This window comes from Dermacentor silvarum, chromosome 9 (genome assembly GCF_013339745.2).
Source record: "Dermacentor silvarum isolate Dsil-2018 chromosome 9, BIME_Dsil_1.4, whole genome shotgun sequence".
Classification (NCBI taxonomy): Eukaryota; Metazoa; Arthropoda; class Arachnida; order Ixodida; family Ixodidae; genus Dermacentor; species Dermacentor silvarum.
This window is the reverse complement of record NC_051162.1, coordinates 30,153,990-30,180,364: the sequence shown is the minus strand read 5'-3', so window position 1 is coordinate 30,180,364 and position 26,375 is coordinate 30,153,990. Positions and strand designations below refer to the sequence as shown.

The 26,375-nt window shown below is 45.3% G+C and overlaps 1 protein-coding gene across 2 annotated transcripts in view; it reads left to right on the top strand.

Annotated features, from left to right (window-relative positions):
• Window positions 1–19,721, top strand: part of LOC125939952 (uncharacterized) — a 195,881-nt gene extending 176,160 nt beyond the window's left edge. The window contains exons 3-4 of one of the 2 annotated variants that reach the window (XM_049655558.1): window positions 9,414–9,506; window positions 19,535–19,721. In XM_049655558.1, coding sequence (XP_049511515.1) covers window positions 9,414–9,506; window positions 19,535–19,701 — 260 coding nt within the window. In that variant the 3' untranslated portion in view covers window positions 19,702–19,721. The remainder of the gene's footprint in view (window positions 1–9,413; window positions 9,507–19,534) is intronic. The other variant, XM_049655557.1, reaches the window with a different exon arrangement.
• The last annotated feature ends 6,654 nt before the right edge of the window (window positions 19,722–26,375 follow it).

The following is a 26,375-nucleotide window of genomic DNA, read 5'->3' as shown; positions in this document are numbered from 1 at the left end:
AAATACTAAATATCACCGTGAATGTCAGCTAGCAGCTGATAATTTTCTCCAAACATTTTCAGGAAGCGTGCCTAATGGGATTGATCAGCTGGACCAGGGCAGGCAAAGTAAAATATGAGAAAACAGAAGAAAGTGAACGGCCTATTATTGAGATTTTTTTTTTTTGCGGGCGACAAGGTGTGGCTCTCCGTGGCCACAGGGACAGGGGCCCTATGCATTTAAGCAATGCCCCTGCTGAAAATACAGGCATTTTCAGAGTGCTTCTTCGCATGCGAGCTGATCGTGGAGATACATATCTGAAGAACCATTTGGAAAGTTGCCCCAGTATTGCCTCGTATTGAAGCCCAGACGCACAAAACCAAATTATAGAAATTTGTGGTGACATTATCAAAGAAAGCTTAGATTCAAAAGCAGGCTGCTTCTCCATACTTCCTGTCAAAACGACGGACATCGCTGGAATCGAACAGCCTACTGTTTCTGCAAGGTACCTAAACAAATATGCCAACGACATCAAGGGAGTGTTTTAGGTTTTAGCACCGGAATAGATGCCCATCTCTCACTGCGACAGCAGGTTCTATGTAAATGTGTAAATACTGCTGCAGCTTCTAGTCACCCTTCCAGTGATCACTGCCAGCGCAGAGAGAATATTTTTTAAACAAGAGTTTACTAATATAACTACTTGCGCTCTACAATGTCTGTGGAACGCATGGTTAGGCTGGCGCTTCTATACACCCACAGAGACGTCGGAATCGTGTCCGAAGTCATTGACCGCTTCGCTCAACTTTCCCGCCGAGAGAAGTTTGTCCTTTAGATAGCGAAGCAGCAAAAATCAATGGAAGTAAAAAGCACTGTTCCTTCAGGTCCATAAGTTCTTAATTATGAAAACGTATGACCGTTCATTAGCTTTTAAAACAGCAGAAATTTTCGCCGTTTATTCTAGCAGTTAGCATCATGATCACAATTATCACATGAATACAAAAATTACGAGGATATCAATAATTTTCACCGACCTTGCTCATTGAAAGCCCGGCCCACGCGGCATTCGCCAAAAAAAACACTCGGATATTGGGTAGTTCAACTTACCGCATCATCTGTGGCCTTCGTTTGTCCTTTTCTTTCCATTTCAGCTATCTGCTTTTATTTCTTTTTTGAAACGAAGGAATACCCTCCTTTAATTTTGGGTGCAGAATAATTGTTGGCGTTGTGCAGGCAGTTAAATTACACATTTTCGTACTGATTTATGCATTATTCCTCTATTATTCTACCCACATGACACTGTCGCGACCGCTGCATCGCCCAAGTACATACCACGATTTCTGCGATCATATTTATGTTCTTGCCTAGATCATCTGTCTTTCTGTGCGCAAAGTTTGCTATCTTTGACTAAGCAACATGTTTATTTGTCTTATTTGACGCATTATATACAGTGACGTTTGCTTAAATTCGTAGATTTATTGGAGACTCATACGTATTCTTAAATATCTAATTGCGAGGTTTTGTGTATACAAGCAGTCAACTTTTGTTTCCAGCGACTCTTTTTTTGCCCTTTAGAAAGTTGTATCTTCGCATTTGTATATTCCATTCTATCTTCGTATTTCTAATATATATTTTGCAGAACTCCCATTTTTTATTTGTACTCACTGTTGCGAGTATTATCTCGGTGTAATTACAATACACGACGAAATACAGCTCCTCCTGCGCAATCGATTGCAACGAGGGATAGCATCATTGAGGTTTCTTCCTGGCCATTGCATATATAGAAAAATGTAAACAAGGTTCTTGATTGACAAAGATTCATCAAAATATTTGTCCTCAACTTATTCATTTCATGGCCTTTACGTTTTTCATATAAGCTGCATGCACTGCTTTGCTGGTTTCGAACTGATATTGACCCTTTTCGCGGCGATCCCGTGGGCGCTGCCATATTTCATCACGTGGTGACGCGTTCATTGTTTGCCTCAACTGCCTCCGTCGCCTCCTTGTTTACAATGGAAGTCTATGACGCCGGCGCGGCTTAGAAAACCTCTGTTTTCGGAGATATCGTAGACGGTGACTAGGTGGACGACACGAAGCTTTGATCACCTGCAGCTTCAGAGAACATGTAAAAGCGCTTTCGGAGCTGATTAAGCTATGTCCAAACGCCGCAAGCAGTGTATATGGTGCTTCTTCTAAAAGCGGAGCTAAATATGCATTCCAAGCTTTGCGATTATGAATTCAGTCAGTATTAGTGTGTTTTGCTCTTTGTTCTTTATTCGGCAAATATTTTGAAGCAGTGGCTTGTCAGTTTCTGACTCAGTGAAGTTCCTCGGTGCGGCCACTATCTGATTATTTTCTGCCTAATCACTCGCGGGTGTGCTCAGTTCCGAATCCGATAGATTTGTTCTTGCTGCGCACAAGGCTAGAAACGTAGCTGTTTTGTACATTGTAATACCTTTTGGCAAATATATATTACAGCTAGTAACTTGCTTACTCTTGTGAACCATCACGAAACATTCAGCTTCGACCATTGGTGCGCCATAGGTGTAGTCCGTCATTTATTGCGTGTATACAGTGCGCATATATTCAACTGTGCGTCCATTCGCTTATTCTTCATACGTCGACGATAGAGTGGGCGTAAGTTTTCTTGCCATTTGGACAGATGTGTATAGATAACGTGCGTGAAACTTACTATGACAGGAAGCGGCGCTACTCCCTTTTTCATTGTTTAACGAGTGGTACTCACTCTTGCCGACGTTCTGGCGATGAAGCCCTTTCTTTGAAGGTTAGCGATACAAGGCTGGCGGATGAGCAAATTTCTGTATCCTCGAGGAAAGCCGTACATCACGAAGTGCCGGTAACACGTTCGGACAGTTGCAGCAGCGGTCCACGAACTTCGCCACACAGATTCATTCTATTCCTTAACATGCCAGTCACTATTTTTGCAGCCAACTACTGCACACGTCTTCAATCCACATTATTCAATCTAGCATGATTGTATCACAGTGTGTTAGCGAAAACTCAGTCGCATTTCCGACAGCTGATCGCACAGAAGCAAGGTAGAAGCGGTAGTGGTTTCGTATTCGTGCGTGGTCGCTGAGGAGAGGTATGGCGCGCCGCTGTGAGCGCCATCTCGTTTATCTAAAACAAACTGCTCCGCGAAAAGGGCCAATAGTTCTAAAGTTCATGTGATGTTTTCTTTACCAGTTAATTAGACAAAAAAAACACGGAAGCATTGATATCAGTTATTTCTGCCAGAATTTTTGGGGCATACGAATATATTTTTTAATGAAAACATACATATTTTAATGGACAGTGCATAGCGTTCATTAATTCGTTTGCAGCATCTAATATACAATGAATTTGGCAATGCAGTTATTATTCATGCATTTGATCCCACGACAAATTCTATAAGGAGGAGGCCGCGCTGCAACCTGAGCCCCCCCCCCCCCCCCCCGAACAAAATTTCTGGCTACGCCACTGCTTCACTCATATATGCATATTGAAGTATTGAAACTGTGTCGTATGGCAGTAGCACAGAAAAATAATAAAACCGCTCTGAGGACTTAAAGGAAAACTAGCGTGTTCTTTTGAATGCGTGAATTATTGGTATATAAATTCGTCGTCGGTTTAAAAGATATTTGCAGCTAAGGCCTAAAACTTACAATGCTTCGGAAATGAAACAAGACAATTAAGCAAATTCTCTGAATTCTATGCCTGTGATTTCATTCATGATGACTCCAGCAGTATCAGAAAGCATGCTCCAAATGAAAGGGAAAAAAATATTATTTGCCCTATACAGATTGCAAATTTTTTCTCAATTTACACTTTTCATGTGTTTGTCTCGTGGAATAAACGAGTGATTGAATGCGCTATCAGTCTGTGCGTGGAGCCAAACAACATAACCGTCAAGCCATGTGACAGTGCCGTGTTGATACCTCTACTTCAAAACAACCGTGATATCATAAGCCTAATTAATAGTGCCACTGGTTTTGAAACCTTTGTTGTTCTGCACCCTAGATCATAAGTTGCTTATGCTCGGGGCCCTCAATTTGAATCCTCGTCAAATACAAAACACAGCCTCTAGGACAATGTTACTAAAACAGCGAATTGCCCCATGCGAAAGCCTGAATTAGCCTCTCTGGCCCACTGTCTGGCCTCAACCTTCGTCATTTATCTCGCGACATCACTCCCGAACAAATAAGAACACCCATGCTTTGACGCACTTTCCAATGGTACACATTTGTACACTAAAAATCGACAATTCTGTAATGTTTGCAATCGCGGTAATGAATTGTCTGTTTTATAAAAACTATTTGACCTCGATTTTATTCTTTAAAAGATTATATCTCTAATCTTCCTGTGAAGACGATGCAAAAGTATGAGATATTCAGTCCTGATTTGGAAAAAAAATACTAGCCTACCCTAATATACAGAAAGCCCGAGGCAGTGTTTATTTTATGGATAGTTGGGCTTCTGTGTTTTTTTTTATGTTTGACAGGAGCTATCGAACCAACTATTCGAAATAGTAAATATAGCGTACGGTTACCAAATGCAAAAAAAGAAAAACTTTGTCGTGGGACCATCATTCTTTTGGTATTTACAGACACTAAACAGGAATTACGACTGCTCGACATTAGAACACTGCACGGGCCCGGGCCGACCCGAAAGCCCGGGCCCGGCCCGACCCGACTCGCGGGCCGGGCCGTCAAAAGCGTTTTTCGGCGGGCTTGGGCCGGGCCCGGCCTTAAAGCCATGGACCGGGCTCGGGCTTGAGGCCGCGGACCCAGGCCGGTTTCGGTCTTGAAGCAATGGGCCCTGGAAAGACTCGTGCCTAAGTAGGCGTTCGAGCATACGCAAATGTTTTGCATTGCATGTTTCAATGCACTCTCTGCCAAGCTGATGTGACAAGTGTAAAAAATGATTGTATATCTTATCAAAGAAAATAGGAAAACAGATGCAGTTCTTAATTCAACAGCGGAGCTGTTTCAGTCGGGCGTAATGGGGTGTCTGTTGAATCGAAAAATGTGGGGCGATCCTGGCAGCAGTGCAGAAAAGGTCCAAGCGCAATAGCACCTACACCTGTGACCTAGCGAAGCTGAGCGTCGTTAAGTATAGCTAAGCATGGTTGGGACTACATAAGCTTAGTCAATCATCGATAGGCAATCGATAGCCAATAAATAGTTAGTCGATAATTGATCAATAATCAATAAATTGCGGAAAATTTGGGGCGTTGACTTGGTAGTGCTTAGCCTCGCCCAAATACGTGGCCAATACCTTGCGATAGACAATCGATAGCCAAGCAATAGCTTATCGATAATCGATCAATAATCAATAAATTCCAGGAAATGCTGGGGATCACTTGGTAGTGCTTAGCCTAGCCCAAACGCCAAGACTAGCTAGGTGCCCATCAGCTCCGCTCTCTCTTTAGCATTGCGCCGCTTTTTTTTCTATTCCACAAAAACGAACATTGTTTCCGCGTAAGGAAAAATAAATTACACAAACAACCGCTCCTCAAACCATTTCCATGTTACCGCTCTTGCGATTGCACTATTACCAGTGTCGGTACTATAGCATTATATATGCGCTAAGGCAAGTGGTGTCTTTACTTGTGCGTTTATTTGATGTTTTATGCATGTGAATTAGCCTGCTTATCAATACATAGAAACAAAGCCACAAGAACAAGTCCGAACCCCCAAGCACGAAGATCAGACAAATCCATGTAATGCCCATCAAATACACAGCGTGTTTTATTTTAGCTGCACCAAATTTTTTAAAGTTGCCTGTGGCAGATAACACAATTATAATCCTTGATCTGAACTGCCCCATGAGGTGGTTATTACTTCAACGAGAAAACAAAACTCCTAATTGAATATTTACCATAATTACGCTAATAACTTTTTAATAATTATTTTATGGCACATCTTTTAACCTACTAATTATAGCCGCTGAGTTCGCAAGGCGTATCAATTTGGAACAAATTATCAGGACTGAACCAGTTTCGAGATATTAATGTTCAAAGTGCCCGACGAAATGAGTGGGCATTCCAGTTACTTTTGTTCTTCAATGCATAAAACAGCGCTTTCCTCAAGAAGTTAGCCGGAACACCCATGCATTTCATCAGACACTTTGAAAATTAATATCTCGAAACTGGTTCATCCCTGAGAATTCTTTCAAAATAGATTCGATCTAAGAATTCGTTGCAAAGAAGCTCGAGAACAAGTGAAGAACCGCACAAAGAGGGATGGAATGAAAAATGTTAGGCCTGACGTTAAGAGACAGGAAGAGAGCGTGTGGATCAGAGAACAAACGGGGATAGCCGATTTTCTAGTTGACATTAAGCGGAAAAAAATGGAGCTGGGCAGGCCATGTAATGCGTAGGATGGATAACCGGTGGACCATTAGAGTTACAGATTGGATACCAAGAGAAGGGAAGCGCAGTCGATGGACGGCGGAAAAATATAGGTGGTGTGATGAAGTTAGGAAATTTTCAGGCGCAAGTAGGAATCAGCTACCGCAAGACAGGGGTAATAGGAGATCGCAGGTAGAGGCCTTCGTTATGCCGTGGACATAAATATAGGTTGATGATGAATGATAAATTTGCCACAGGCAAGTTTTAACAATTTGGTGAAGCTAAAATGAAACACCCAGTATATTTGCATGCTAACTGACATCATAGAACCATATCGTACAAATAAAGGTAAGTGTATGCGCACCAGCGAAAAAATGGCAGCACCGAAAATGTGCTGGATCACTGATCTTCCCGTAGAAGAAACAAAGATTTCGGTCTTTTATTGCTTATTTACTGCAGCTGATTCAGCCTCGGCAAAGTGAGGCTGACATATAGGGTACAATCTGTAAGTAAAAAAAGAAATTTTTTCTTACAGGCCGGGCCTGGTCTGGCACACGCGGGCCGTAGCTAAGCTTAGCAATGAACGCCTGGGCCCGGGCTTGGAACCACGGGCCCGGGCCGAGCCCGGGCTGGTCTGGGCCATGTACGCCCTGGCACGGGATGGGCTCGGGCCTCGCAAAGGGGGCCCGCGCCGGGCTCGGGCCGAAAATTCAGGCTAGTACAGTGCTCTACTCGATATGCCGAACTACTGCAAACAGCCGACATCATCTTCCAGGAAGTAATATATTTTGCATGGACGGACATAGACAGGGCTGGAGTGCTCTAGTGCCACTCTTGATTATTTTTTGCTATTTCATTTGTGTTTTAATTTGCCTGGCGACTGAGATATGCGGCTTTTCGTGGTAGTATTTGCGCTCACATTTATTTTGATGTAGTATGAAAGTGATACTGGGTTCTTCATTTCCCGTTAGCGTTACATTGAGCGTGATATTAAACTGAACGCGATCCAAATACACAGTCTTTAACTGTTTAGCGCAATAACTCAGTAGTCTGTACAGAAGTAATCTGTTGCTGACCAGTAACTCGTTTTGCTGCATTTTTTTACAACAGGACTAAGGTATATCGCGCAAATTTTAGTACCAAGGTAACGCCACCTGCTGAGATGGAATATGAGAGGGTATCACCACCAGAGAGTAAGTGTATTGTGTTTTTTTTTTTGAATGCTCAGATGGTTTTCTTTAATACATCAGAACCACCACCGAAAATATAATACTGCCAACAACTTTAACAGTACCATGGCATCATGTCACCGGCGCAGGCGGTGCATTTTCCTAAAATGTTTACCCCTCCATTTGGCATTAGCGTGCTCTCATTGTGTTTTCTGTCACAAATAGGGCAAGAAAGAGTGACAGAGAGAGCCTGGTGGCGGTAGTTAGGTCAAATGACGTCTGGAATTGAATCCGGAGCAACTGGCACACACTGGTGAGAAACCAAGCCCAGAAACAAAAGTGAAACGTAGTAGAAACTGTTTCCATGAAACTGCTTCGTGTTTTGAATGACTGTTGTATCAAAGAAACCACTAATTCAGGAAGTCGTCGTAGTGTTCTCGACAATGCGCGGTCATGGTTACACGCCCAACCGGCCCAGACATTCGCAGTTAAGAACTATTCGAACACCAAAATATCGCTCGCACGAAGCGGTCACGGCTGTTTCTCTCCTGCAACGTTACACGTTCCAGTTTCCAAATAAATTTCACTATGTAGAATAAAGTTAGCCTTGAGTACAGCACATTGGTAGGGTACGCAAGTTTTTATTTTTTTGTGATGTCATACTGCTGCCTTTACTCTAATTCAGTCCAGCCCTCTGCAATGTGCCAAAACGAAAAAAAAAATTCCGACGTAGCCACTCTCATGATAAGTGGCTCCGTTGTTGCGCTTTGATTTTAAACAATGCAGCGACACGCTACACTGCCGAAACGAAGGCATGTTAGGTAAAATACTTCTAGGCAGCTGGGTCCCTCTCTTTCGCTTCAGGTAAGGATGATGATGTTATTTGGCGCCGGCATTCAAACTAGGCTAGGACAAAGGTTTGCCTAGCCTGCTTTATTTAATCACCTTTTACTACAGCTATAGCGTCTTGGCGTTTGCCTGTCACATCTCGATCTTAATTTTCTTATGGGAGACCTCTGTCACTATGGTGTGCCATTACATTGCTCTTGCAAAGATTCCGGTTCTATCAATCCTTTCTCACCTATCTTAACTGCTGACCAGTTAATCTCGCAATCTTATTTGAATTCCAGCGAGACCCCTGCGGGTCTCGGGTCTCTCTGGATCAATATTTTAGCATTCCATTACGCATATTTGCCCCGATATGTTTGATGCTCACGTATCCAGTTCAGGCATAGAGAAAAATAATAGTTAGTAATAACAATAATAATAATAAATAATTATTTTTATAGCCGGGAAAAACATATAAAGCAAAATGTGCGCGGCAAGAATACGTTTCGTGGTTTCTTATTAGTCGTCAAACATATACCTTGAAGCAACCAACTACGCTTCTAGATTAAAAATTAGTGCTGTAGAATAGCTGATTCAATTTTTATAACTCTCTGTCGTGTGAAAGCAAGCGTTCAATAAATGTAATTTAAAAAAGATTGAGTTTGTAAAATTACTGCAGGAAACGTTTAAGAAGACTGGCATAATACGTCAAAAGTAAAAAAACCATACACGGCGAAACATGACGAGATGTCGTTTTCTATCTGTACCTGTTAACTATAATGGTGTGGATATGGCATTTACAGCATCCTCCCTTATCACGTAGGGATTAAATTTCTATTCCGTTATTTTCTTTTCCCACGGTAAAAAAAATCTAGTAGCTTGTGGCCTCGGATCTCCTGCGAGGCACATTGCAGTGCACAGGGCAGCGAGGTCACTCATGAAAGAGTTATGAGTAACGTCACGTGCAATCTTGATGATTGTTTATTTTGCTTTGTAGTGCCATAGTTAATATGATGGATGGCTGTAGGTTTAGCCTCAACAGATGGCGCTTGTTGTTTTGAATATTACATGCTTGTGTTTTTTTACAGAATCTAAGGACAAATTTTTCATGAGACTCAATTATACTACGCCAAGAACATACAACTGCAGTGTTTTCATCGTGGCTCTTAGAGGTCAAGACTGTGAGTATGTTTTGCGTTGTACTGCATGTTGGACACTAATATTTTTTTGTAAAACTGCTTGATTTTCATATGTAAAAAATTCGCGGCATATGTGCTTGCTTCGTTACAAGTGATGTCGAAAGACGATTGTCTTCTGCCACCTCTGATACGTAACACCCTCTCTTCTCCCACTCTCACCCCTCACGCTCTTCCCCTCCCCCTCACTCCTCCCATGATGAATGCAATGGAGGTTTTGCTAAGTTCAATTCAAATTTCCCGCGTTCGCCCTGCTCTCGCGCCATCACTTGGGACGTTTTATTACTGTTGACTTAAAGCCGGCTATAGAGCTGCGGCGTCAGTCGGCTTCTTTTTAACGCGTAGCGTCTCTTCGCCACCATTTATAATGCGTTAATTTTTTATTTACTAACATAAAAACCAGTCTTATGTCTATTCTCAATTAAAAGAATGAAAGTGATGTACATATATTTTGCCTCAAATAGGCCTGAGGTTCCCTTTGCGCTGTATAATGTTGACGTGTGTGACTCCGTGCCACCAGTGCAAGTAGTTTGGTTGCTTTTGGCCGGGCGGTAGAATCCAGTGACGGACAAAGTTTTTTGCCTTTAGGTAACCCTAGGAACTCTATAGTCTTTAAAAAGCTCGCAGACGCCTACGATAACCCAATTTCCTGCTCTAGCACGTCTCGATGTATTAGTCGTCTACTCTATGCCCACGCTCTAGATGCACGTGAAGAATTAAAGTCGCGTAAATGTATCCTTAGTATTCCGTGGTATTGCACGCGTAGACAGATCAGCAATCAAGGACGTTAGGTGTTGTAGCAGGCCTGCTTAAAATTCATGCTCTCTCAGAGTGTTTTACGAACATTTTGGAAATGAACCAGTTTGAGCACACCTGCAGCACGCCGATAGCTCATTGGTTATAACGATATGCTATGCAGTTTATGGTCATGAAATAAACTACCGATCATGGTGGGCAAAATCATATTCTCGAGCCTTTGAAAAAAATGCTCTTGTATCTAAACTGAGGTGCACTGTAATGAATTCCAGGTGACGTAATCAATTCCGAGGGTACGACAACAAAATTCTCCATAGCCCATGCGTTTACTGGGGATGTTATGCCCCAGTAGTTCTTTTTACCGTCAGCAACGGTAATTCAAGTATCTGCACCATCAAAATGTCAATCATGGCGATATCTATCCTAAAAGACAGACTCAGGTTTGAGAGCTAAATTGTCTAGAATTGACAGACACACAGGATTGAAATATTAGAACATTATTTTCATGCCCCAAGAAAGTAGCGCGGTGTTCCTCTGAACTATTGTCTTCACCAGTTCCAATGCAGATCGTTTACCAAACCGTTACGCTATGAAAGAAATCATCTGAACGTTTTACTTCAAGGCCAGTGCACTGAAGCATCTCCCACGATTTCAAGTAGCCCTTCCGCTTCTATAGATTGCATTCCTATGCATGCTGCTCAGGGAATGGCTGTGCCGAAAATAATTGCGCTGTTACTCTCCGGGTAATGAGTTCAGGTTCTCATTTTTCATTGTCATTATTCACAGGAGGTGGGCAGTTTTCTGCATACATTTTCTATTTCGTAATTTTCGCTAATCCATGCCCTGTCCCTACATATTCGTGCATTGTTCATAAAAAACCCATTTGCTGAAGCCCTAGTTGCAATCGTTCGCAGGCATTTCTTGATTTCTTCTCAACTTCGAGATTCGTCGTGATGCGATCTCATTAACCGGTGTAATACGTTCATATTATGCCTGAGAATTATTGTCATTATTTTACTACGTATATATTTTGTCTGAATAGCGCACTGTGAGGGGTAATGTGAAGTGGCTGTAAAGGGGCCTAAAAACAGCTAGTGGCTGTTAGATACCCAGTGCGTTGGTAGAGCATCCTGCTAAAGCATCGGGGTTACGCTCCTTGAGGAACCCTAATGACATATGTTCGATTCCACTCAGCAACGCAAAAGTACAAAGAATTTTTTAGTATGTTCTAGAGCGGAGCATTCCCAATGGCAAATACCTAATTACCCCAATTTACTTCAAAGACGTTCAACAAAGAGCGGCACACACCTACAGGCATATGCCTACTAACACAAGTTGGATTCAAAGAGGTTCATTGAAGATCAGCACAGACTGAGCAGTAAAAACCCAGCGCTCCAAGTCGGTATCAATGAGTTTCACTGAACAGCAGTACCTACCTTGTCCCGCATCTACATTGACCCACGTGTCTTCAGAAGTTTCGTTGAAGTGTGGTGTATATAATCTGCACATTGTCCCATACTCAGCCAGCCATGTTTATTCAATGGTTGATTTAGAACCCCGTTCCCTCAGCACAGCAGCCCGATGTGCTACTCATTCGACCAGGGATTGCGCAGTGACCAAGGCAGGCGCGAATAGGATAAGATACAAATACAAAGATAGCCCTGAATGCGCGTGAAGTGCCCTAAAAATGCCAACAAAATGCCGAACAAAAGAACCCATTTCAGCACACACAGGCGTTTCATTTTAAGATTGATGTTTTACTGGAAGACGAGAGCGCAAAGTCACGTGAATAATAAAAAAACAACTTCCTTATAGAAAAATGTGTATCGAAGAAATAGCGTGTTTGAGAGGCACAAGAGAAGACGATAAACACCATCACTATGTGTCGCCCAATTTAAACGGGTTGTTTTTTCTCCCACGCATGAACCAAGCCCGCGATACAAGCCAAATATTAACGTATCGGCTAACTACTCAGCACGAATTGTAGCATTTTCAAGCAATGTTTCTGTCCACGAAATGATAATGTAGTATAGAGAGCGATCAAAAAGGGCGTGGGTGGACGGTTGCATTGGCAACGTAGAGTTGCAGAAAGGAAGGAGAGCGGAGGTGCTCCGTGTGGTTGTTTGAGGCAAGTCTCAAAGGAATGGCGGGGAAAAGCACGTTGCAATGGCTGGCGCGAGTAATGTTCCGGTGGATGTTACGTGTCCCAATGGAATAAGGGTGTCACGACGTTCTTTCTGATGAATTCTGCTACAAACCGGCGATATATGTCTGTGACTGCCGTACCAAATTATAAATTGGGCGCGGCGAGTGCCAGCTGAAGTAAAATTATGCATGACGTTCACAAAGAGCTTCTGGCGTGCCAGTTGTTCTTGATCAGGAACCGGAACACGGTAGAAATGACGGTGTGTTCCGTTACAGCAGCCTCGGGGATATATGGGTGGCCTAAATGAAAAACCACATCTCTAATAGCACGTCATGGACTATATGCCTTAGTTCGTGCTATCACGCAGTGCATAAGCTGGAGACAGGGATAGATGGTGTGAGGAAAGGATGCGCTGATTGTTGCGGTTCACATGTGAGAGCCACAGTGAAACATAAACGGCCATTGTGTTCATGAGACATACCATGAAATGCAGCTGCTCCGAAGCTGCAGATACGGCGGCCTCAGAGCTCCCAAGCTTCAGGGAAAACTGGTGTGATAGTTACACCGAGAGCCGCGTGGCAGGCGACGTACACTTATGCTGCATATTAGGAGATAAACGCAACAATATCGGCATTCCATTGTGCAGATACAGCTTTTCAAAGTATTTGTGCATGCTGCTTTCGAGTTTGCGAAGATTATAATTTGTCACTGACTGGCTGTTGTGCTGAGCGCAATCACTGCCTCTTTAGCCGTGTCGGTGTAGTTGAGTTTGAATGTTGCTGCACTAAGCTATCTTGCCGTTCTCTCTGTTACGCTCGCCTCGTGCGCCTTGCACGTGTGATCGATGCCATCCTCCAAGGCGTCTTGTGGTTCCCCAGTAGAACTTCCTGTGACCCTGAATGTAATATCGTCTGTGTAAACGGCACGATGGAGTTCCGTGATACCGCATAGTCTGCCAGGTGTAAGTATCATTACTATGTTGAATAGTAACGACGATATAAGGAATCCCTGAGGAGTGCCCTTTGCGGACAATCTTCAAGACCTACGTTTGCTGTTTGGTTAAAGAGGAAGTGTATCTCACTTATTTGTAGATCCATTGCCCGCAGTTGGTGTCCTGTCCTTTTTTCAACATGGCTTCATGAAACACGTTGTAGAAAGTGCCTTTAACGTCACTGGCTAAAATAGCAGGCCGTTGGGTAACTCTCAGCTTGTCAATAACGCATTATTTATTTTCTAATATGAATACAGGACAAGAGAACAGCAGGCAGCGTGTCTCAACCAGAACAGCTCAGGCAATCTCGAGCTCGCGCCTCCCGGACGACTGGCGATGTGGCTGCAGCACCGGGTATTCCTCTTCACTACAATCGCCTCCCATCGGAAAAGGAGCCATCCTGGCGACTCATGGTGAACATAGAATCATTGGGTCGTAATACGGCTTCAGGCGTTGTACGTGGACGGTTTCACGCCCACGACAGCGTTCGTCCGTAGGTGGCGTGACAGGCTCTACAATATAGTTCACAGGCGATGTCTGCGCTACAACACGGTAGGGTCCTTGAGATTTGGAAAAAAGCTTGGATGAGAGTCCAGCAGGAACGGCAAGAACCCAAAGCCACACAAGGGAGTCCGAAAAAAAGTGACAATGCGGGTGATCATCGTCACGTCGAGATTTTTGTTGCCATTGGTCGACGGCTGTAAAGGAACGGGCGAGCTGACGGCATTCCTCTGCGCGGCGGGCAGCTACAGAGATGAGCGTACATTCGGATGAGTCGGGTCTGTACGGAAGAATGATGTCGAGGGTAGTCGAAGGTTCGCGGCCGTATAAGAGGAAGAATGGGGAGAAGTTTGTGGTCGCCTGTGGTGCAGTGTTGTAGGCGAACGTGATGAATGGCAAAATGAGGTCCCAATCAGTGTGATCAGAGGCGACGTATTTGGAGAGCATGTCGCCAAGGGTACGGTTAAATTTTTTCGTCAAACCATTAGTTTGAGTGTGGTAGGCGGTGGTGGTGCGATGAACGATGCGACATTCAGCAAGGAGCGCGTTTATGACTTCGGAGAGGAAGACACGTCCTCTATCACTCAAAAGTTCGCGAGGTGCACCATGACGGAGAAGAAAGTTTTTCAGGAGGAAGGAAGCTATTTCACGAGCGGTGGCAGCAGGCAGAGCGGCTGTTTCTGCTTAGCGCGTCAAATGGTCGATGGCGACGACTATCCAGCGGTTTCCGGAAGCCGTGCTCGGAAGGGGTCCTTACATGGTCAATGCAATGCGATGGAAGGGCCTGGCCGGACACCGGATGGGTTGGAGTGGACCAGAGGCATGCTGAGCAGGAACTTTGCGGCGTTGGCACTGAGGGCACAACCGAATGTACTTGCACACAAAGGTGTAAATGCCACGCCAATAAAACCTGGAGCGAAGCCGGGTGTACGTCTTGAAGACATCCGCATGTGCACACTGCGGGTCAGTATGGAAGGTAGAACATATGTCACCACGAAGATGTCGAGGTATGACCAGCAACCACTTGAGGACGTCAGAAGCGTAATTCCGGCGATAGAGAAGTCCATCCCAAATTTCGAAGTGAGATGCTTGACGGCGCAAAGCTCGAGAAAGTGGAGGGCCAGTTGACGGGTTTGAAAGCAAGCGGATAAGAGCACTAATCCAGGCATCCTTGCGTTGCTCCGAAGCCATGTCGCAGCCTACTGGGAACGAAAGCACCTGGTAAACGGCAGAGAGGCAGCTATCGCTTTCCGTTGACACGGGCGAACGGGAAAGCGCTTCGGCATCGGTGTGGCGGTGGCCAGACCTGTAGACAACGCGCACGTCGAAATCTTGCAACCGCAAAGCCCAGTAAGCTAATCGACCTGAGGGGTCCTTCAACTGTGGACAGCCAACCAAGTGCATGGTGATCTGTAATCACGTCATGGGGGCGGCCATAAAGGTAGGGTCGAAATTTACCAAGTGCCCAGATTATGGCCAAACACTCCTTCTCCGTAACGGAATAGTTCTTCTCGGCTTTGGTGAGGGTGCGGCTTGCGTATGCAATGACGTACTCGTCGAGTCCAGATTTGCGCTGCGCGAGCACAGCGCCAAGTCCAACACTGCTGGCGTCGGTGTGTACTTCGATCGGAGCTGTCGGGTCGAAGTGACGCAGTATAGGCGGCGAGGTCAGTAGACGACGCAACCCTTGGAAGGCATCGTCACAAGTGGACGACCAGGCGTAATCGTTCAAGTCGCTCCGTAGAAGCTGATTCAAGGGAGCAGTGATGGACGCAAAATTCCGAATGAAGCGGCGAAAGTAAGAACACAGGCCAAGGAAGCTGCGAAGTTCTCATACGGAGGAATGTTTGGGAAAATCAGCAACTGCACGGAGCTTGGCGGCGTCAGGAAGAATACCGTGTTTAGATACGACATGGCCAAAGATGGTGAGCTGACTTGCGCCAAAGCGGCATTTCTTCAGTTTGGGCTGAAGGCCGGGGGAAGTTAGGCACTGTAACACTTCGTCCAGCCTACAGAGATGGGTGGGAAAATCGGGCGAAAAAATAACCACATCATCTAAGTAGCACAGGCACGTTTTCCACTTGAGACCACGCAAAAGGTTGTCCATCATACGCTCAAATGTTGCGGGGGCGTTGCAGAGCCCAAAAGGCATAACACGAAATTCATATAGGCCGTCTGGTGTTACAAAGGCCGTTTTAGGTTGGTTTTCGGGTGCCATGGGGACTTGCCAATAGCCGCTGCGTAAGTCTATAGAAGAGAAGAACTCCGCGCCTTGGAGACAGTCAAGGGCGTCGGCAATTCTCGGAAGAGGGTAAACATCTTTACGAGTTATTTTGTTAAGACGATGGCAATCGACACAGAATCGAATCTATCCATCCTTCTTCTTAACAAGAACAACGGGAGATGCCCAGGGACTATCCGAAGGCTGAATGACGCCGCGCTTGAGCATGTCAGCTACTTGGTCATCGATAACACGGCGCTCTGTCGCGGATACACGATATGGTCTTTGTCGCAGTGGCGCACTGGCACCCGTGTCGATGCGATGACAAACAGTTGACGTGCGGCCCAAGGAAACATGCTGGCTAGTCGAAAGACGAACGGAACTTGTCGAGAAGGTGTAGAAGCTGGGCGCGTTGGGAAACAGTCAACGTGTCGGCGACGGAGCCATGTAAAACATCGGGCGAAGTCGGCTCCTGCGCGGGGTTACAGGTCATTCCGGCGACCTCATGAGTGGCGATGGAATCAGTTGGCATGTCAATGATAGCAGCAGGGTCGACACACTGGACGCGGCCAACTGCACTCCCCACGAAGCAACGTGAGCGAACAGGACAATCGGTTGGCGACGAGCAGTCTGCTGACGCCGGCATGAACGTCCCAAAAGAGCGAAAGGCAGCGGGCAACGTTTGCGACGAGCTGAAAATGGCAGATGGCGTAGAAAGTGCGCTGGCACCATCAACAATGTTGCATGACACTGTGGCAAAGGCAAAAGATTGCGGTGGAATGGTAACGTCTTCGGCAACAAAAACTTTATCCTCAGGTTCACGAGCGTCAAGGAGCGGGGCATCGCACAGCGTTAGAAATTCCACTTCAGCACGAGAACAGTCAATGACGGCCTTGTTAGCGGAAAGGAAGTCCCAGCCTAAAATAAGATCGTGGGAACAAGAACACAGCACCAAAAATTCAACGATGTAGAGGAGGCCGTTGATCACAACGCGAGCAGTACACGCAGCTGCAGGCGCGATGCGGTCGGCGCTTGCAGTACGAAATTATACGTTCGACAGGGGCGTCGTAACTTTTCTGAGCGAACGGCAAAGTTTGGCACTAATAACTGAAACTGCGGCACCAGTGTCAACGAGAGCGAGTGCAGCGACGCCGTCCACATATACGTCAATAACATTAGTCGGAGAAGACAGAGGCCTTGGTCTGTTCGTGGGTGACGCAAGTTCTTGCCTCTGGAACTAGCGGCGATTAGTTTTCCCGTTCAGGCGTAGAAGGACGACGACGCATCGACAAAAGAGAGCGGCGTCGAGGTGATGGTGAACGGCGGTCAACAAGAGGGCGGTGGTCGGAATAGGAGACATCGGGCCCGGGTTCTGAGACGCGGAGGATGACGGGTATGGGGAAACGTGTGGGTCGGTGTCGAAGCGACGGCGGTAGGATGATGCGCGGCGACGGCAAAATCGTGCAATGTGACCAGGTAGACCACACTCAAAACATATTGGTCGGTTGTCAGGAGTGCGCCATTGTCCACTGCTGTGTGGGTACTGCGGCTGAACGAATTGAGGAGCTGGACGCAGGGGCACGGCTGATGGGAATGGCGCAAAGGCCTGAGGTGGGGGCCGCGCGAGAGCCTCGGCATAGCTGAGAGGTGCAGTCACCTCGGGAAAAGCAACGGGAGTTGGCACCGGCGGACTCTCGCGGGCAGAAGGGAGAGCTGCGCAAACTTGCTCGTGGATGACCTGGCGAAGGTTGGCCGGCAAAGGTGAGGGTGGTGGCGTGGTTGACGACAGCAGCGAAAGCTGACGAGCGACCTCAGCACGGACGAACTCTTTTTATCTGGCAAAGCAGGGAGTCCATTTGAGGAGCCGAGGCCACGCTTGCGAGGCTTTCATCGGACATAGGTGGGCGCCGTGCGAGAAGACGCTGTCTGCAGAGCTCGTCAAAACTCTGGGAAAGCTCAATGACCTGAGAAACAGTGCCTGGGTTTTTGGACAGCAGCACATGAAACGCATCGTCGGAAATGCCCTTCATGATGTGTTCACCAGTTTGCTGGGATCGGCTTCGTAGGCGTTGTTCAGCGGGAAGTTTGCGCATGCCAGGGCGACCGAAAACGTCCGCGATGCTGGTTTTGAAGCTAGCCCAGGTGCCGAGATCGGCTTCGTGGTTTTTGAACCAGAGCTTGGCGACGCCCGATAAATAGAAGATCGCGTTGCTGAGCTTGAAGGGATCGTCCCATTTGTTGGTGTTGCTGGCGCGTTCGTACGATTCCAGCCAATCTTCAACGTCTTTCTCATCGGTGCCGCTGAAGATGTCAGGATCCCGCTGACGCTGGGCACCGGCACATACGATGGCTGGAGTAACCGGTGGGGATGTCGTGCTGGGGTCGTCAGGCATGACGGGCGGCAGAGTTCGGGTGCGTAATTCCAGGTTGGGGGAAAACTGCAACACCTCCACCAGAATCTAATATGAATACAGGACAAGAGAACAGCAGGCAGCGTGTCTCAACCAGAACAGCTCAGGCAATCTCGAGCTCACGCCTCCCGGACGACTGGCGATGTGGCTGCTGCGCCATGTATTCCTCTTCACTACAATTTGTAGAAGGGTGTGTTGCGGCGCTGCGTAAGCAAGTGCGGTCGGAATCTATACATGGTGTTTAGGAGCTCTTGGTTATCTTCTATGCACAGAGAGAGTCGATCGCTAACTGTGTGTTCAAAAAGATTTCCGGTCCGCCGCGTCCGCGTAACGGGTATTCTTTTGTTTCAGCTCACGTTTAAGGAGACTACAATATCTACACTATCACCGGACACAGGCCTACTTTCCCCAATACATTCCTCGTAGCAGCTTGCGCTACGTAGACGCTGGACGTCGTACGGAATTCATGACCGCACAAGTCATTCATGCTTGACCATTTCTTCTCCATAGTGCAAACGCCAGTGTCGTTTTAACATACACCATATTACATAGCCATAGCTACCATCGATTGTAGAACACATAGTCACAGATTACGTCGCAAGCCGAGTTTCTCACTTACGCTCGTTTACTTCTTATGTAAAGATGAAAGTCGTGTCGTCGGTCAGTTCTGGTTGAAGGCTGGCGTAGAAATTAGGCATGTGGCGCGATACGATTGTTTACACGAACTCGTTGGTCTATCAGGTATCGCCTTGCAAAACCCCAAGCATTGGTCGATAGCCCTTAAACTGCAAAATGATTCGCAAAGCATCGGTTCTCACGTTGCATGGGATCTGAACAATTTTAATTTTGCCTAAATATATAAGAGCGATACTTCTGTATTGATTGTGTTATTTCGTGGAGAATAGCATCGGTCGACGGCTGTTCTTTATGGCCACTTCAGAAAGGTATTTATAGCGATTTTCGCTGACTCACTATTTTTCAATGCAGGGACATGGTGGTGTTATATGTACATACGAGGGGGACTTCAATTTTGTGCGTATCCACCTGCGGAGTGCGAAAATGCCTTCCTTAAGGCTTGCCCGAACGGAAGATATATTAAGTACTACAATTGGACCTGTCCTGCACCTGAAGGGAAAATTTCAAGTGATGTGTAAATATGCGAGATAAATTTTTTTTATCACTGTATTTGCATGTCCACTTGTCATTAATTTACTTCCCCCGAGGAAGCACCACTCTTGAAAAGAAGACGTACCAGTATATATCGTACACGGCAATGAATATGTGAGCTTATTAAAATTTTATACGCGATGTTAAAAATTACAAAGATAATATTACCGCGAGATACGGGACAAGCATCCATGTGAAGCCCTTAACGCGTTGTACTAAAACTCGAAGGTTGATTTGAATTGGTCACGAAACTTTGGTTGGAAAGAGCTACAGAACCAATGGTCACCGACATCAACAAGAGCAGCTGCGACAGCTACATCTGAATTATGAATGTATGAAGAGGCAACAAAAAGTGTCAATCTAAAAAAAGCTAAATTTATTGCAGACGACGACCAAACTTTGTTTCAATTTGCAATAAATAAAATTCTTCATTAATTTCAATAATTGTAGCAAGGAAAGAAATGAGGACTCTCTGCTATATTACCTTTCTAAAGGTGTTTATTTGAATGAGTTCGGAGCAGCGCAACGTCGACGGGCAGGGCAGTCACAGCTTCCCAGCACGAGAGCCGTTGCTGAGCGAGAGCGCTCGACCCACTAGCGTTTCGAGCCAGTAGCACTGAATCCACTAGCGTGTCTCTCTTCTTCACCACAATCACCCCCGGGAGCGATAAGGGAGCCGTCCTTTCTCGGCAACCACTGCACCACATTTGATGACGTTTGTTGCAGTTAAAATAAAAGTGAAACACTAGTGGCTGTTGGTTGCGATTTTTTTAAAGTCGTCAACTGTTTAATAAAATTGACAAAATAGCAGAGCTTCAGAAATCTAAACTATCGAATTTAAGACTCTAACTAAGCAATGAAACATGATATGACAATCTTGTAAACTGCATCGAATAGTAAATCTAAAGTGTACAAAGTTACTACATTCTATACATGGCTTTAAAATAGTTTACTATTTTGTGTGTAGAACTTGTGCAAAATCCTTGTAAAGACTGTAAAGAATTCATGTAAGAAATAAGTTGGCATATCAAATTTGTCTGCTTTGAATGCTCAAATAGATGCCGTTCACAGGTCTGCGATATCTTTTATATAGGTGCAGAGCTACGAATTTGTAAACTTCGTGCTTCTATTTTTTTCAAACTTATCAATTCTTGAAAATTCCAGTTAAATAATGCAGGCCAGAAATCGACATTTTGCGTCCGACATTCACTAGAATTTACCTTTCTCTCTCATGTGCAACAAATTTAAGTAAAATCGGCCCAGTGATTATCTTAGGAAATCGTTTCTGCGTTTTACATGTATTTGGATAGGCGGCATTGGAGTTGGGCCCGCGCTAAAGCTTCCTCTTAAGAGCAAGCTTTATTAGGTTCGCTTCATTAGATCTGTGTGATCTGGCCCTCTGGATTAGCTGGTCTTATTGAAAATGCGGAAAGAGCCGCCATTACTGCAGCGCTTCGTAAACTGAGGACGCGTTCTCAGCACGCTATCATCCTTTCGGATTTGTCAGTGGGGCTCCAACAATTATCCCTTGCATTGTATGGCAGCAAGTTCGGCCGACAGTCATTGATGTTAGCTAAGGAGCTGAGCAATAGGCATTTCATTCTGAAGTTTCAGTGGATATCGCCACATGTTAGAGTTGCAGGCAATGATGCAGCAGATTAAATTAAGAGTGCCAATGAATCACCCCTTATATAAAGACTTCTCAGCACTGAATATCACCTCACCATCCAGAAGTGGTTTAAGGAATTCGTCACGCAAAGCTATACGCCGTTTCATAGAGTAAGAATTAGTTCGCGAACCCCCCCCCCCCCTACTCCCTGTTAACGCGTAACAGTTCATCTGTGCCGGCCAATAGTTCAATAAAAACAGAAACGCTCTACTTGAGGCTTCGCACAGAAGACAATTTCCTTAAGAGTGTGCGCAACAGGTAATGTTTCCCAAAACACACAAATTTCTGAGAAAGGAAGTGTACCGCCTCGTTCCACCTGTTCCACCCCCTTTTTAAAGAGGCGGTAGAAGAGAGCAACCGCTGGCACTATCTCCCAGCTAAATCAGCCCTTACCAACATCCCCCACCCCCCCGTGTCTTAGGTTATACTGTATAATGACGTTTCCGACGGATCCATGGTGAGTGCGGCATTTTTAGAGACTTTTACCTGCCGTAAACTTTGTTACTTGTCTACATGCACAGGGAGTTCACTGTTAAATCTGCAATTATCGGCGCTGCAAGTGACGCACACTTGTTAAATAAAATGAGCCATATAAAGGTTGCTCTGTAGACGTATCTTTACTCACATTCAAGAGAATGAGTATTGTACTAAACGGTATTTTATGCATAAGCATTAACCATAAGGGTAAAATTACCCTTGTGTCGCAATCATGGCCAAGTTTAGGAAAGTCAGAGGCTAATGGACTTTCTTTGTACCCCGATGTCCCTATTTCTTAGCACCTTGCTGCCTCCCGGCGAAGCTCTGATTTCTACCGCATATATTGTCATCAAAAACGAAATAATGCAAGATGTTTTTAATGCTCTTTTTCCAGTGTATGTGGACAGCTGTTCAAGAAATTTTGAAAAAAACTAATGATGTGTTTTTTATTTAGATTTTTAAATAGTGTTCGTTTTCGTCAAAACTTCACATTTGAGGCAAACTGTAAAAATGGCAATTTGTGCTACAGCAACAATATTCAGCAAAATCGTTAAACAGGCTAAGGCCTCATAGCCCACCAAATTTCAAATAGCTGCATGCATTAGTTTAGTAGATAAAATTTCGTAAGTACACCAAATTTCGAAAACTGTAGCAAACTAAGAATTTTTTTTCTAAAACACTTGCGTTTTGCACAGAAGCCTCAAACAACGCTTGCTGACTCTTCTTTATGTATACGTTTTACACAAGCAAATGCATTCTTTGTAGCCATAATATTTTGTATTTCACATTGCTGTGCATTTGCAAGAATGCCCGGTGCATGAATATGGCACCTGCAACCTAAAGAATTTCGATATTTTTTTCTCCTAAAGTATCCATTTGTCAAAAAAGTTAAGTTCACTTTCGTACTACCGAGTTATATGCACACAAAATATAAAATATTGAATCAAATGTAAAATATGAATTTTGGGACCCGCGTTGATCTCTCGTGGAATCACCCTATGAAGATATCGTCACACACAGCAACACCGTCCTTCACAGCAAAAACTTGTAAGGGAAAGTTAAACACCTCATCATAAGTGGATACCAAGCCGGCTAACATGCTTCTTGGTCGTAAATGTCCTATAAGTGCATGATCATCTGAACGAAATGCAATCTTGAGGAAATTGTTTTTTCTGCATTTCGGTCTTGCACGCGAGATTTGCATAGGCTATGCAGGCCTATCAGTAAAAACATATCGAATGGAGCATCATCATACGGAGCAACAAGATATCAGATACTGTAAGAATTTAGATCAAAATATTTGTGCAAATTTTTATGGATAACATCTCAAAATAAAATGGCATCTTTACAAACGATAAAGCAGCGTTCAATTGTTTCAGGCACGTCACCTAGGCGACAGTTAACTGACGAAACGAAAATATTCTTTTTGTGCAGCCATGTTTTAACGGGCAATGTTTCAGTGTTTAATTTGTAAGAAAAAGTTTTTGTAGAAGGGAAACCGGCATTTTGCGCACTCTTGCAAGCACATCATGTACAGGTAATGTGATGGCAAGCACTTCTATCAGCATCAGAAAAAGGCCCTATAAAAGCGCCCTAGGCAGGCGTGAAGGAGGCGCTGACGACCCGAGACTCCGCCAGTATCGTGGCGCCATCTAGTTGAGGCACTTGCAAAAGCCGCAGGCGCAGACGATGAGATGCGATTCAGACGAGGCGCGCAATAAACGCGATTCCGATGTGAGGTGTGCACAACGTATTCTCGGTACGTCTTCGGCACACGTTATGGCATCTCCTCGCAAGGTACAAACCACAGCTGAAGAAGCGAATTGTAGAGCTACGTGCACGGCTACAAGCAAGCATCATCGGGCTCCCCAGACTGCAGTACAGAGAGCATTACAACCCGCAGCTCGCCGTCCACTCCGGGTGGACAGCTGAGATTGCTCTCGTCAAAACGAGGCAAAGAGACTTTGCTGCGAAGACCCTGTTGTGCGTGGTGCCGAAATTGCCGCTCCACCATCTTACGCTGTGACTTCGCTGCGTGTGTCGCGCAGGCCTGTGACTTTTCTTTTCAACGACAGTGGTAATCTCCCAGTCAGGATTTGGTAATGCCTGCCGTATGCCACTCCAGCCCAATTTGATTCTTCTATAAATTTCTTTCTCATGATCAGGGTTCCTTGTGAGTAATTGACCTAGATAAACGTACTCCTTTACCGACTCTAGGGGCTGACTGGCGATCCGGAATTCTTTTTCCCTTGCCAGGCTATTCGACATTATCTTTGTCTTCTGCATAATAATCTTCAACTCCATTCTTACACTTTCTCGGTTAAGGTTCTCCATCATTTACTGTAATTCATCCCCATTGTTGCTGAACAGGACAATGTTATCTGCAAACCGAAGGTTGCTGAATTATTCGCTGTTGATTCTCACTCCTAAGCCTTCCCAGTCTACGAGCTTGAATACATCTTCTAAGCATGCAGGGAATAGTATTGGAGCGAATCTGTCTTCTTGCCTGACCCCTTCCTTGTATTTTTGTCCAATTGAACGTCGTGGAGCGCTCCTTCGAGTTATGAACTCGTGGGCAAGCGAGTGCGTTCAGACGTTTAGCGCGTTTTCATTTGCCCTCACCGAGACTCCGTTAGAACGTGGGGGAGAACTTGCACGGAGGCGCAACATGCGGAAAAAACATTTCGCCAAAGCAGTGTTGTACACGTTCCTCTAAAACCGGAACGAAAACCGGAACGAAGTTCCTTCCCAATCTTGGAACGAGTTCCCGTTACAAGTTACTTTAATGCGAATGGAACGCGTTCCAGTTACATTTCTATTGGAATTCTGATTACATCGAAACGTGTCGTTACATTAACGTTAGATTTGATTTTAAAAAATTAAAATATGGTGTCGGATAATGCTGCGGCGAAATAAAGTGAGCAATTTAAATCTAACATCAAGCTAAGTATATTATAAGAATTTGAACATTGCCGGCGGAACATTATCTGGAGATATACAGAATCCAACGAAGCGCTCCTAGACGAATTTTTTTCAAGCAGCACCGGACATCCTCCAGACATGTTTCACTGCAACTTTGGTGCTCGTCTATTACAAGTGCAACACATACGGCGCTTTCCACTTCGGTCTTCAAATGCGCAGTCAGGATACTGCGCTTCAGATCTGCAAATAGAAAGTTACTCACATACACCTATAGCCTCCTGAGACCCAGACACAACAACGAGACATAATCGCTCTTCAAGGTAGTTTTTATTGCCTACTGTTATGCCATGAACTTGGACCTCTCAGATACTCTACATTAATTGGAGTGACCGACAGTGCAGCATGCGAGGTCTGCGGCACCGACGAAACTATTGACCACCTGCTGTGCCACTGTCCACGATATGCCCAAGAAAGACAAGAACTTGCTAACGCGTTAAAAAAACTGGACAATCGGACGCTTTCCGTACAGGTGCTGCTGGAACACCGCCCCCATCGCTCGTCGGCCCATAAAGCGGTGAAGGCACTTTTGTGCTTTTTGAGGACGACGGGCTTGTGTCAACGTCTGTGAGTATTAGTGCACTAACACACGCGTCAGCGAACTAACCGCTCATTTCCCTTCTTTCCTTCCCTCCTCTCTTTCCCTGCCATCTTTGTGTTCCCTCTTCCCATTCCCCCGGTGTAGGGTAGCCAACCGGACGTTATCCTGGTTAACCTCCCTGCCTTCTGCCTTTCTCTTGCTTCCTTCCCTTCCTTCCTGGACCTCTCAGAGCAACTACGGGCTGTCCAGAGGGCCTGCGACGGGGCGGAGGGCCATGATATTCCGACCCCGACGTGGATGTGGACCCCAACGGCGACGGGGGCTCCCTAAAAAGCGAGGTACCCTAACGCGGTTCCTTAGGATCATCAATAAAGTTCTTTGTCTGTTTGTCTGTCCCTTTGTTCTGTATGTCCTTTATTGCGATAATCAACTTATTTAGCTTCCATGGAAGTCCATGCATTTAAAGGCTGTTGTTCATGAGAGTTTCGTTGGGTGTACCGCCACCGATCTGGCGGAACACGAAATAAAATGACGCCTTATCATGTAAACAAAAGTGACACCATTTCTGTTGACAATGGCACAAACTTTATTGTACTGGCCTGCCAATAATGCAGCATTTTCAAATATCGCGGAAATCAAGTCACGTTGCATTGGGAGGTTCCAGCGTGAAACCCAAATCACGGAAATACCATCCGGCAGCTATCGCATTCGCACCGACCCACAGGACATGAGTCTTTCATGCCATTAAAAGCATTAGGTGTTGAGTTCTGGCCGCATCCACCCGAAGAACGCCTAGTCAGGAGCGTCAGCCACGGAAAGATAACTCAAGTAAAAATAATGTCCTCATAATGCACTAAATTTGACTGGCCCATGAATAAAGAAACCTGGCAAAGGCTACGCCACCAGAAATGAGACAAATGTTGGCTAGCAAAACTACCAAATTGGAGGGGCCCCTACAGCAGAAGACAAATTTTGCAATGACACCTTTTTGCTCA